Raw genomic sequence first — 14371 nt, forward strand, 5'->3', positions numbered from 1 at the left:
GTGGTTTCTCACCCTTATTTCTTCTGGAATATTCGTTATGACGTCCTGTGTGAGGGATACATTTTAACATGTGGGCGTTGTTTGGGGGAGGATTGCACCACATCAAAAAGTATAAAAAGAAATCTTAATCTTTTCTGAGCACAAAAACCCCCCAAAAAGCGCGATAATACAGACAGTGCAGAAAAGACACATCGGCCTCGCATTTAACGTGTACATCTTTGAGAAATCTGGAGCGCTGTCCTAACAGCCTGCAGTAATTATATCACCCTGCTTGGTTTAGACATTTTTAAAATAGATGGGAAAATATTATTGTGGCAAAACCACATGTTTTGTCATCAAGGTTGTCTGTGGGACATGAGGCTGGAGGTGGGGGGGGGGGGGGGGGGGAGGGGGGATAGACCAACAAACCTGAGCTGAAATGACTGCTGCGAGAGAAACTGTTTTTCTGGATTTCTGGAACTGAAACTCGAATGTGTCCCGACACCTGCGCAGCAGATCTTTGTGCGTGTGACGTAGCAACAGCTGCTTCCTGTTCATTTCCTGCTCGCGCTTGGCACCGATTGAGGTCTGCATGGGAGAGGGTTTAAATGCATTATCAGGCGATGACCGTTAAGCTAGTTTATTCATTGGTAACCTTACCACTTTGTGAACAATAATATCAATATAAAAGCATTGAACCGCTGGAGGAGGCTGACCTTTTACCACCTAAAATTGGCAGTGACCACCAGACCTGAGCTGGAACTTGGCAGGTACCACTGGATGCACGGCAGCTCAAAGGCACAGCAGTATCTGCAGGAGCCAGCAGTGAGAGAGGCTGAGGGCCCCGTGGGGGTGCAAGGTAAATACCCGGCCACGCCAAGGGTTCCTGGATGACTCGATTTACGTGCTTCTTCACACCCACTAATTCCAGAAGCCCTTTTCTAGATCTAATATAGCTTTTTGTTAGCCAATTAACCCGTGTGGTGGCCGGTGAATGCCAGAAGCCGCTTTGTGTTGTCTTGTCTCCTGTTCTCGGGCTGCATTACTTCACTCTGTGTGATAGCGCTCTGTCAATACGAGCGGTTATTCATTGAATGTTTCATTTAATTTTTTCAATATTGTATAATTAAAGTGGTGCATTTGACAAAGCCATTTGTGTAACAACATGCAGGTAGGGGGATCCCTTTCACCATGAAAGTCTAGAATTCAGTGCAATTTGTGCATTACTCAAGAGGATTCTGGCTACACTTGAATTTCCTGACAGCACCCAGTGTATTCTCTTCTCAGATGAGCCTGCTGGTAGGATTTCGTGTCGTGAGTTTACAAAGAGGTGGTGTTACTGTATTAATCCGCTTTAAAGGTATTACAATATTTCCCTCGTTTGTATTTGAAAATAAAGTGAAACTACCTTGAGTTGCCCCTGCACTTCTCAGTCTGAAATTTCACAAAACTAGATATCCTGGTGCAAATGTGTAACATCATTATGACGTTTTTTGACGTACGTTCTATGGAGTATCTAATCGCAATCCCTTCTGATCTGATAGGTCCATGATTGTTCTTATGTCCTCGAGGTAAAGTGCATCCCTTTTCCCGTTGTAGTGGTAATTCCTCATTCCACACCTCCACAGAAATGGAGGACATGCTGGGCTGCCATTTTCGAATGCTATTTCATGGTACTGCAATTATGGCATCCTAAATAAACTAACATCCTGAGTGACAAAATAGGCAACAGCAATTTGGCTGTGCTCTTCAACCAGTCTCTTTGCAACGTAACCATGTATTTAACTTTCTTCAGTCCTTTATGTTACTTATACAGTTGTACAGGTTCTTTGGAGGATGAGCTGGAAGGAAAAGCTTACTTTGGCAAGGGCTTTACTACGTACCTAGTCGTAACACCCTCGGCAGTGAAGCGACGAGATCTCATTCACATTACATTGTTTATGGTCTTCCTGCAGACCTGTAGTGATGAAGTTCCTGCTACAGTGAACCTTCTGGACATCTGCATCTACTTATCCACAAGAACAAAATGTGTACAAGCTCTTCCTTTATGGAGTAGGCAAGCTGCCAGTCAATAATTCTCTGAGGGCGACTAGGAAGTAATTGTGTTTTTTTTTCCCTACCCAGTAGTGCGCTGTCTGCGTTAAGGTCGCCTTGAAAGTGGTTTAAGGAACTTTTCTTTTCTCCCCCCCCCCCCCCCCCCCCCCCCCCGCCACTCTAGGAGCCTGAATGTGAAAATAGGTGTTTTCGAGGCAAATTATTTGCAGAAGAGAACTTTTTGGATGGTATCCTTACTTTTGAATAAGATATCCTTGAGCCATGCTAGTCAGCCTGGTGCATATCTACTCAGATCTTCACATACAAAGACCATGGGTCAGACACACATGACTTCAGAACAAAAGCTTGTTATGCCATTATCTCAGTTACAAACTGGGATCTGCTGATATTGGCTCTGGACCCTTCCTGTATCTTAGCAAAGTTCTAGTACCACCTCTTTCAGCAGTCTGATGCTGGAGGTGCTGGAGGTTGTATTACTATAGACAAAGAAATTGCACATCCTTTGTGGCATATTCCTGATCCATACAGCCAGTGAAACGTTTATTCATAGAACCTACATACCAAAGCAAGAATTAGTGGCTGCCTTTCAAAATCGTATCTATTATATCTGCTCTCGAGGGAAGTGCAGTAAAGGTTCCCCATTAGTCAGAAAGACTTTCTTGCTCAAATCTCCCTTTCTGGACACAGTTTGAGTGGCTCCTCACTCATGCAATAATCACTTACCCTCAACTCCAGCAGTCTAACCACATCTTATCAATAGGTTCACAATCTATCTCTAAACAATCTCCCACTGCTACTTTCCCTGCCACCTGGCATCTGCAAACGCAGTGCTGTTCTTCAGTCCTAGAAAGAGATTAAAATGTTCCCACAAAGGAAATTGTCAGATGATAGATCTATTGAGAAAAATACTTGGCATCACTATTACTCATGACCCTTTAGTTTATGTGCAGCAAAGTATGGCGATCAATCATTATACACTCAATGAGGTCCCTCAAACAACGCACATGCGTAGTTTTCCATCAGATTTGCGTGCCAGTACAATCAAGCTGAGCCATTTGGATGAGTCTATTGGCTCAATCACCTCAGCATTGCATAAACGGTCAAGGTATTTCTTCAGTTGTTCTCGCACTGCTAGCGGACCATTCCCAAAAGTGCCTTACCTCTCTCTACTACTCACACTCAAATGTGATTTTATGCATAGTTTATTCAGATATCCCAATCTGTACATGCAAACCCTGGCAGGTTCCTCACAGTGTGAAGTTCTGTTGGGCCATGGAATTTCCAGCCCATTCTAGAACTTCCGCAGTAAAGCCAAGTACCAGGTGAAAGAATTCATGTCAAACATTAAATCTGACAACATAACATCAGACTCTGAGGGAATAGGTTGCACTATCAGCAGTGAACAGGCTTCCTTTGCAAGGACAATTAAAGTGTCTTGTTAAAGGTATCTTGTAGTAGAAAAGAAAATATAGGCTATACTGAATCATGACATTAATAAGATCAGAAGCGTTCAAGAGTGTTAGACTGAAATAGGAGTTGTGCGTCCAAATAGAAATAGTCCTTCCTGTATGTCTGTTTCCTGGACCAGCCTACATGTAAGAAAAGTCTAACCAAGCCCACACCTCGGAGTAATAATTTGACATTCCAGTGTAGGTTAAAATAAGTGTCATGATTCTGGAGCATGACCTCTTGCAGAGCTCTCAAGTTTCTCTGTATGGGCAGGTCATCCAGTGAGGATTTTTCTTTGCATTCCATTGCCTCTGTTAATGTTTATCTCTCCTATAATTTAGAAAAGCAAGCATCAGAAGGAAAAGAAAATTCTGAACTCTAGCTCGATGAGCTAATGACATCATAGTTTTGAGAAACTTAAAAGCTTTCTATCGTCATCTTGTTTGTGGATGGTGTTCATATACGTAGCTAGATTTCTTGTGTAAGAGCCAACAGCGATAAAACTTGAAGTTCCGGTCACTGCCCAAGCCATAATAAGCTCACCTTGACTGCCTACTTGTGACTAAGTGAAGACAATATTCTTTTCATCTCCCTCCCAAGACTGTGGTTATGCCTAGGACACAAACTTAAATATTAGTTATTGACCTCCCAGCCGAGTACATTCCTGATGTAGACACCATTGAAATCACCAAAAAACTGAAAGCTCTACATGTAGGTAATCGTTAGAAAAGCATGACTTATTCATAGAGAGCACTCTACTTCTTGGCTGCTCAATTGAGAGCTGCATTACTTCTCATCAACCCTGATTGTGCTCAAAGTGGTGAAAAAAAGAGTACCAAAAGTGGCTACTGGGAAGCTCAGATTGTGGAATTAAAAACCAGAGTACAGCCACTAAACTGGTTAGATTACATTTACAGGTTAGGTTTACATTTTCCATCATCAAATGGATGGTTATGTATGTAGTTTTAGCCTCTCAAAATGATTTTAGATGTGTAATTCATAAATATTGGAAGTTTTGTAATTTCTGCATGTTTTGAGATTGTTTGAAACCATGCACAGCCATTTTGTATACTTTTGATGTGGAAATAAACTGATAGATGTAAAGGTACAACTGAATCTTGGTCAGAGCATTGTTCTTTTCTGAGTCAACTGAGTAATTTGATTAATGTAAGAAAGCAAACAATACTCTGATTGTTATTTTAAACTATGTACTAAAAAGCTGGGATACTTCTCTATATATTAGGCCTACTCCTAAAATAATAAACTTATACTAGAATAATACCGTTGACCATTTGTGTATTGCTTTAGAGTATGCATTTCATTCTGTACTTGAACCCCACTTGTTCACAAGTAAAAATATGGGTTGTGCATGCTTGTCTGTGCACTGTTTGTAGTGCGGTGCACAGATTTTTTTGCTAGTGACCACAAGTGTTTGTTAGGTCCATATGGACAACTACTTTATATAAAACATTCTGATACGAGTTATCTTTCCAGCGTTTTGCCTTCAAAAAGGCAGGGTTTTATCTAGCATAAAGGTAAAATGACTCCTCTCTTCACGTGCATGGGGTAGGGGTGCTTATTTGACGGGACTTTAATGTTTAGGTTAAGGGGCGGAACATTTAGTGGTGTGCATTGAATTGTCAATAGTTTGATTCATGTGCAGTATCCGTTTTGAAATCCATATTATTCCTGTGTACAGAACTACGATGGTAGCTATAACATTCCAAATTCCAAACTTAATTATAATTGAAATGAATGAGTAATTAGCAATTGCTTTGATTGACTTTGTCAGGAAACCCTGGTTAGGGTGAGCCCAGTGGAGCAACATGTCAAAGCACTTTTACAGACCTGCAAAAAGGCAATATTTTGTTCAATCTCCCCAATTTATTTATACACTAGTGATTTCATTATAAGCTCCAGTGTATTTCAAGCCATGTGGCAGTATTCCCCCCCCCCCGATTTTGTCTTCACTGCTTTTTATTTGGTTGGATAGTAACTGGCATTATAGTCAGGGAGTGTGGGTCAATGGAGAGCACCTCATGGAAGAAAGGCATTTTTGGCTATTACAGTAATTCTATTTTGCCCATGGGGTTTACTTTATCATTGATACACTTCGTCGAAACATGCTGCACCTCCCATCTGTGCATGAGGCTTCAGCAGACATTGTAATATATCTAATTGTTTAGCCCTCTAGCAGCAGGCTCGCAAAGCTGTCTTAGTACCGGACCATTAAGCTAGAATCCAACTTCCTGGGCAGGAATGTAACTGGGTGAGTGTTAGGCTGCTGCCTTGCGCTTGAGAGGGTTTGCAGATGATTCTTGAGAGTAGCACAGCACCACAGTTATCACAAGCCTGAATTCCCATGAACTGCCGTGCATGCTATGGTGGCAAGTGGATGTGGTCTCAAGTTCAGGGTGCCACAGGCTGTATCTTCGTCGCTGAAATATTATTTAATGCTGTGGTAAGAGGGAGTCCAAATATATCAAATGAAACCCTTCCCATCACATAAAAATATCAAGTCCAGATAGTATTTTTCAGCTGTGCTGTATTTTAGTCTTGAAAAATGAAAACTAGAATTCTGTTGGAAAATCACATTTAGAGTCTGTAAAAGAGAGTGAACCTTTCGTCCAAGGTTGTTGTATTAATTTAAAATGAGGCCAAAAGTGAATGGAAATGATTGCAATTTTAGGAAATGTTGGTAGCCTGTTTGAAAAAGAATCGTTTGACAGTCTCACACCTACTTGGCAGGTGGAGGCCTCATGGAAATCCATTATACTTGAACCTGTGTGTGCTGTCTGGTCACTGAAGCAAGACCTACAGCAGGCACTGAGCTTTGTCTGCCATGTCACGGGTGTCCCATATGAAGAGGATGAAAAGGTACCATGGGGAACAGCATGGTGGTGCTTGGGGAGTGAAGGTTATAGCGCTCTAAACTTTTCCAATTTATTTTAGATTCTCACAAGTAAAGACTACTCCTCATGTTAGCAGCTGGCGTTTCTTATTATAATTCAAAATCTCTAGTATCTGATCCGGGTTTCTTCCTATGTCGTGTCTGAAATAATTGAATATTCCGTTCCTGTTCTTTTTCTTTTTTTGTAAGGTTTCGTTGTCCGGTTAATAGTATGCATTCCCAGCAGAATCCTTTCCATCCTTGTTTGGAGCTGGCTGTCCTTCTGAGAGTCTCAAAATGTGTAGCCAGGATCAGAGGCAGCTCCAGGCAGAGCATCGGGCTGTTATTAACGTGACTCCATGGCAACTGCTCTTCACAAGCACAAGGACAAAAATGTTTCTATTCAGCTGGGCTGCACAAAGGGGTTGTAGCGATGGTTTAGACAAAATGTCCATTGAGAGATGGACATATTGATGTGTTTTTCTCGAGCATAGTTTATTTTTAAACTCTTTTACAACATGTTTTGGGGGGCATGGCAGTTGGGAAGCCAACCTGCTAGCGGTATGCAAACACGGAGCACTGCAAGAACGACTTCCATGATGATTTCTATCTTGAGAAAGGAGCTATCTACAGGGCTGTCACAATGAGTATACATTTATAAAAAAAAAAAAAGATTTTGATTCCCCGAGGAACGCAGTCGTCAGTGTGACCAAGGAGTGGTTTAAGTTGGGTTGGAGCACCATGAGAATTTGCAGATGTATTATCCTTAATTCATTCCTATAGGAGACGAGGAAACTACCGATTATCATTATTTGTGTTGTTTTATTTAGAGATGTTCTACGTAGCCCTCCCTAAGCAGCAGATTTTCTGCACCTGGACACCCTCAAGGGTGCTTAGCCACAGTTTATAAGGCCTGTTTGATGATTAATTGATTGATTGTTTTTTTCGGCTTACAATAATCAATATTGGTTGAAGGAAACGAGTTAAGGTAATGGTAACTCATGGTCAAGTGTTGTTATTAAAGACCATCGAGCGAGACATATATGATGATATTTATTTATTGCGGTTTGATGTCCTGTGTCTGATAAGGTCTGTATTTAGTAGAAATTTATAACTTTTTGTTGCATGAAGAGCCCAGCAATCACTGCAAACAGAGAGAATCTCTTAAAGTTTGCATTTGAAACTTTTGATCTACAGGAAACTTATGGGTAATATTACCTGGTTGTCATCTTTAAGATGACATATCACATCTAGTACTGGAAATTGACATTGTCGTTACATCCCTCCGATCTTGAGAGCTACCATGTGTGGTTGCAACACAGAATCTCTCAATTTACAGTGATAACATTGCTCTTAACATTACTTCATGAGTTTCAGTAGTTTTGGAGTTCACTGATGGCATCTTCGAGTGCAACACATTATAGTTTGGTGACCAGAGGTTCATTAGGTTCATTCACACATGATTTTTTTTAAACCTGAAAATATACTATTATAAAGACAGAAGGGTTTAGTGAATTCGACCATCTCTTCTTGCTTATAAGGCTTTCAAGATAACAAACATTTGCACACCATTCAAAAATCTAGCGTAGTGTGTAATATCAAATTTACAGTAAGAATTATTCTATTCAGAAACCCACTAATTTAGAGGACTAATAATCCTGTTTTGTCTAGCCTTAAATTGTATTTGCAGTTAGCACTTCGGGTAAGATAAGAAAATACACCTGTTGTCAAAGTATTGCAGAATATTGCACAATATTTCATTTATCATGCCTACATGGAGGTATGTCAAAAACCAGCACTTCAAAAAGCAAAACTTCGAATGTGCTGTCTTTTGATAAGGCGTACTGATGTGAAGAAAGATAGCTAGCTGATCCTATTATCATAACTTTCTTTCTGTACTTTCATTAGCTCCACAGTGATTGTCACACCATAAGTGCTGTGTTAATGTGTCCATCTTTGCTGATGGTGTAAAAATTCTGCATGATAGTTCAGGGCTAGCTGAGCAATGGCAAAGTTAATAGGTGTTGCATTGACTACCAGCCTTTTGGAATAGCCAGTGCTTGTTATATCATGGGTTTTGCAAACAATTATAGTTATGGAAGCTGATGGGCCCCCATCAACGTTAAGAAAAATATATATTGGCTAAACGCAAAAAACAATTTGATCTAAAAAAATATGCATTTCCATAACAGCCGCTGGAACTGCTTAGGGTGTGGACGTGCTCCTTGTAAGGACTGAATGGCCATCACTAACAGGGAAATTAGCCAGTGGGTGAAATTGGCTTATACATTGCCCCATGCTGTAGTGGGTGTAAGAACAAATTGACTGACCTATTATTAGACAAAAGGATGAAAAGCACTGGCTGAAAGGCACTATATTATGCATATCATGTTAGAAAAACTAGAAGGTCTTAGCCAATGCCTGACAGAAAAGGGAATGTAAAGCAGCATTAAAACAAGCATTAGCATAGCCAATTGGTCTCGCTTTTGGGACTTTATAGGTATTTAGTTATGCAGCACAATATCCTTGGTGCAACAATATCAACTGTTGCATGGCTAAACACTTATAAGGTCCCAAAGGCGAGACCTATTGGGTTTGCCAATGCTTGTTTTAATTGTGGTTATTAGTAATTTCAGGAAGTTGATGGCTTTGAAAATAACATCACTTTTCTAGTCTTGTTCCATGCTGGGGATTGTCCAGATTCTTGCAGCTTTAGTAATAAGGGGGCTGATGGAAGTGGTTGAATTTGGTGCTTAGGAAAAGGGAACTGGTACATCTGTAGTCTGTATGGACACTGCAATGTATATGATGTAATTATATTGACTTTGGGGAGGCCGAAATTTGTAAGTGGTTTGGAGAAAATGAGCTCTGTTTAGCTGTTAAATTCTAATTGCACGTGTTTAGGGCCATTTGTCCTCTGTGTTGTGTGTCAGATGATGAGGGACCCTAAGAAGAAGAAAGATAAGGCTATTGGCAAAGCATACCATTGATTTGAATTGGAACAGCATCAGTTCTAAAAGATGGCCGCCAAGCAATACCACCAGGCAACAGAGGTCCCAGTGCGTGCAGTCGGCAGCTCACCGTTCTAAGAAGGCGGGTGTTATGGTTGCGTGGTGACCGTGACAGTACGGAGTGTTTTCCATTTTGGAAGCAATTGTGATTCATTACCCAATGGACATAGAAAAGCTACGAAAAATTTAGTCCAGCCCTCTACTCTTGCTTATAAGCAAGTCTTTTATTGGGCAACGAGTCAACTAAGTTACTAAGCTGTTTCCCAAAATAATTATGACATATCCACAGTAAATAATTTGATTTCTATTTGCAATAGAAACATGTATGACTGTATTTAAAAAGTGACTTTAGAAATTGAAAAATCTCAGCAAATGATCTTATTCGAAGTGCTGGTTAACCTTCTTCACAAAAGGCAGACTACTGTGGTCGGTTTCATGATTTTTTCCTACAATTTGTATTTTTCAGTATTTCAAGCCTGTTTCAGAAATCTGCTTTGATTTGCTCAAATATGGGCGGGGCATTCGAAGAGAAGTGTTGGAACTCATGCCAATCTCTTCTTTCCCTATTCCTAAATCAAGGCCATGGCCGCGTATTAAACCACTATCCTCCGTTCTTGAGCCCTTAATTAGCCAGAGTGATCTCTAGACAGTAACAGTAGCGTATGGTCACTAGACAGGATATGCCCTGCTTTCAGAATGACAAAAGAAGGGGAGGGCTCACGTGGCGTAGTGTGTGCATCCTTCTTCCATGATGGCGGTAGAATTCGGGATGCGTGTGTAGTTGGACTAAAAGGCAAACAGAAGGGGAGCCACCGCCAACCATGACCCTGCGCAAGCTGACAGTCTGCTTGCTGGGGGAGAGTGGCAGCAAGGGTACAGGGACAGATGTGGTCATTTGCGCAGGAGGGCTGTATTTGTAGTACCTTTAAGAAGGAACTTGAGTTGTTAAGTAGATCAGGGCGGTGGTGTTATTGCCTAGCTATGTGTGATGCATTTGCAGTAAACTGGATTGCCAAACCCTGAGGGGAGTGGGCGTAGCTTTTTGTTGCTCAAATTGCTCAAATTAAAGTGTCTCTTAAAATCCACTAGAATGGCAAAATGATTTTGATTTCCTGAAGGAAATTTGATTTTTTTGGATGAACATTTAAAATGTTAGTCGAACTCTCCGAACAAGGGTGTTGTGAGCGCTTTTTACAGTGGAGGGGATTTAGAGTTGGCAAGAGTTCAGTTGTCTTATGTGTGCCGTTTCCAATAACTTTTATTTACGGATGACTTTCCCGTAGTTTGTGTGAAGAGTGACACTTTCCTCAACCTGATTAATTCATTGATGTCTGTGTAAAAACATAGTCAAATATTTACGATACAAGGTTCTTGAGTGACTCAGGATGTGAAGCGGCCGAGAAAGTGATCACGATAGCAGGCTGAAAGGGTGCACGTGAGCGATGCAGTGCTGGAAGGGAGGCAGATGGCGGCTGCGTGCGTGCACTCGCGGGTAACCGCAAGCTTGAGGCCAGCAAAAGCGTCTGGTAGCACTTTGAAAACCCCAATACTAAATGTCTTGCAGGATAGCGCATGCGATGGCTCAGTCAAGACCTTTGAAATGAGCAGATCAGTGGTAATTGAGGTTTGAAGTGGATATATACACAGTGAACGTAAGCTACAATAATGCACAAATCACTTATAAACTGAATGGGCAGTAGAGGAACTATAAAAGGATGTTGTGTGAAAGAAGTCTTAAGTGGTCCTTGACTGTAAGTTTATCTTGAGTGCATTGTGAGAAGGCAGCTTGTGCTGGTTCTTGTAACCTGTCCATGGTAATTTCTATGAAGGTGAAGCTTAATACAAATGAGATCATGAGGACGCAGACTGAAAATTGAAGCTATATCTGCAGGTAGAGGATTTGAAGGCTTGTTGCAAGAGAGACCCGACATCCTGATTGGGGAATAGGGTGACTCACATTCTGAGATATCGGGGATGTACGGAGCCTGATTTGGTTTAAAAGCAAGCAGAATTAGAATTTGGTTGTGAGAAGTGGGTCACAAGTTGGCAGCGATTAAACAGTGTCGCAGCATGTTCAACTCAGATGGGAGAAATGGAGGAATTGGCAGTGGAGAACAGGGAAGGAGAAGGAGGGTTTAGGTTCTGATGAAGAGAAAGGAAGAATCCATAGCATGACAGTAGGAGACTCGGTAAATAGGGTATTTATTTTTCCTTCCATTGAAGATTGCTCATTTGATCCAAGCCACCTAGACCTCTGATTACTACCCATCTCTCTGTTTTTCACCGTCCTCGACTGATAAATTGTCAATGGTGCAGCACCTCATTTGAAATGACTGTTGTAGGAATGATAAGAGGGTTGTCTGGAAATACTCATTCTCGTTTCTATGAACCCCAGAAGGTCATTTAGGACCAGAAACGTATTGTGGCATGAATGAAGAGCACATCCATCCTGGGTGCAAATGTATAAGGACAGCACACTGTTTTTGTGTGACTGCCAGAAGAGTAAAGCAGGAATTTCTCTTACTGAAGTTGGCACGTGGGCAAGCCATCTCAATGTAAAACCATCCAGGATATTGGCGCACCAGGGATTATCGAACCAGGAATGATAAAGAGAGAAATATTGTATGGCTTGGCCAGACTGGAGGTAAAAGGAAGTAGAGAATGGCCAATCATGAATATGTCCCTCATTCACAAAACACCCCTCACTGTCATCTTTCCATGCACCCTCAAGCCATCTGGGACCATTTTACAAATAGGGATATCTGGGTGAGTCCATGGGAACCCCTTTAACCTTTTTAGAGGGTTGCCCCCAGGCTCACTGACAGTGAGCCACTTTTTGTAGTGCACTCTGACTGCGCCTCCTAAAGGCCTTTTTGTCTCTGCACCCTCATATATTTGCTTGCGTGGTCACAGAAGCAAAGAGATTCTCTCATTTGCAAGCGGCCACACCACCACTAAATGAGTGAATACCCTCTTATGATAACACTTGTGCAAATTGTGCGTCACCACTATCAGTATTACAGAAAGGGCCACGCAAGCAGTTGAGACCTCTTCTGTAATGACATTATGCTCATTGGAAGCACAAAGTGGGCACAAATGCACTTTGCGCCCCGGTGCTCTATGTCTAATAGCCCCTGATGAACATGTCTCCATGGTGGATAGCCAAATGGATTGACATTGAGTCAACTTGAATCTTGACATTGGTGCAGGTACAAGGACACAGAGTGGAAGGAACACTGGACTATATGATGGTCTTTAGCAAAGTACGGGATGGTCTGTTTGAGGATATATCGTGGTCACTTAAGGGCTACGTAGGTGTGGGATGAGAAATGGAAGGGTCTGTTAGAGCAGTTTGTGACCTTGTAAGTCACTGTCTGCCAGACGACTGAAGAGCATAGAAAGGGTGGCTACAGAAACCTCTGCCACAAACCTAAGGATAAATGTAGTATGTTCAGTTCAAAATTTGGCACAGTAAATGATAAAGGATAAACCTGAATTGCTAAAAGTTAAATAACTGGATACCGAGTTAATTGCAGGGATTTTAATTTTGAAGAGATGGTTGTGATGAATATGAAGAAGTACCACTGTCTTTCTTAGGTGAAAGGGAGGCTAAGAGGTAATTTGATTATCTTGAGCAATTACATTCATGAATCACATCTGATGGTCATAAACAACATAGTAGACTACCCCTTAAACCAGCGATGAGGTCCGAAGCAAACACAAAGAAAGTTTACAAGAGCAAATGTACTTAACTCAATGCCATAACATGTGCGGCAATACAGACTCAAATGAGTCCTCCTGGGAAACTGTAGCAGACTCTTATTCAGAGGAGTGCCCCAGCAGTTCTTAGTGAATTATTAAACAGTCCGGAAATTAGTTTTAACGCGAGATCTATTCCCCTCAGGGGCACATTTTCTACTTTATTCCTTTATCCTGGCAAGTTTTGTGAAACAAATACATCATTGTTGAGATGAATCTAAATATTCAAATATATTTCAATACAAAGCATGCAGCGGTTTTGTGAAACTTTTTGTGGGAAAGTCAGGCTAACATGAATAGGTCAACACTCTAGGTAAATATGATGTAGCTGAGGGTTAAGCTCAGTATCATAAACGTTCTAAGAGAACTCCACCTGAAAGTAACAGTAAGTGTCAGGTGTGGTTCAGCAGGGTAAATGACAGACATTTTTAAATTCGATCAATGTGTGCGCAAAGGGTGTGTATTAGTCCCCTTTTTTTTCATTATACGTCATCAGCCTAGAAAAACATTTACAGAAACATAGAGCTGATTGCCCATGGTTGGCAAACGTAGTATATCTGCCTTAATCTATGCCAATGAAACTGTTTTATTAGCGTGACGTGTGATTGGACTGTACTGTTTATATTAGATTTGTTTTGTGACTTGGAGTCGTTTAGATTTGCTGGTAAATCAATATAAAACACATATAATAATTTTTGGATCCTGAACAAGGGAAAACATCATTTTTTAGTTCTCGCCTAGGCAGCGCATGCGCGCTGTACCTTCGATACCTTCTGTATCTGCAATATGGGCTTTGAGCACCACCCATCTTTTTGATTGGTTCCTCTTATTGTCTTTCGTAAATTCTGACTTTTGTTAGGTGAATACGCCTACTTGTCCCTCTTTCCTTGTTGACTTTTGTGACCTCCCTTGAGGACTGTCACTGTTATGTATGCTCTTACTCGTACTGTTATTTGTGATTGCACTCTTTTTTTTGTGGCTTTCCAGCTGCTCTTTTTCATTCCCTAACAATACTCTTTGCATTTATCTTGTCTTATATATTTGTCGCTTGCCAGCTGGTTGTTTTCATTACCTGACAACAACGCACGTTTCGCCTATATTTTATTGTTTAGTATCTACGTTTTTTTTGTTCACCGGAAGGGAGCTCAACCATTGCCGGCTTCCATCTTCATTATGAGTCTGCCATTGTTTAATCTTACATTTATGATCGCATTCATTTTGCAAATAT

The 14371-nt window shown here is 41.1% G+C and overlaps 1 protein-coding gene across 6 annotated transcripts in view; it reads left to right on the forward strand.

The window, feature by feature from the left end:
• The window catches only part of GPM6B (glycoprotein M6B), a 463078-nt gene that overhangs the window by 376559 nt on the left and 72148 nt on the right, over window positions 1-14371 (forward strand). For 2 of the 6 annotated variants that reach the window (XM_086934558.1, XM_086934557.1), the window contains exon 2: window positions 719-838. The exons of the other annotated variants lie outside the window; for them this stretch is intronic. In XM_086934558.1, coding sequence (XP_086790684.1) covers window positions 719-838 — 120 coding nt within the window. The remainder of the gene's footprint in view (window positions 1-718; window positions 839-14371) is intronic. 6 annotated transcript variants of the gene reach the window in all.

This window comes from Lissotriton vulgaris, chromosome 8 (genome assembly GCF_964263255.1).
Source record: "Lissotriton vulgaris chromosome 8, aLisVul1.2, whole genome shotgun sequence".
NCBI lineage: Eukaryota > Metazoa > Chordata > Amphibia > Caudata > Salamandridae > Lissotriton > Lissotriton vulgaris.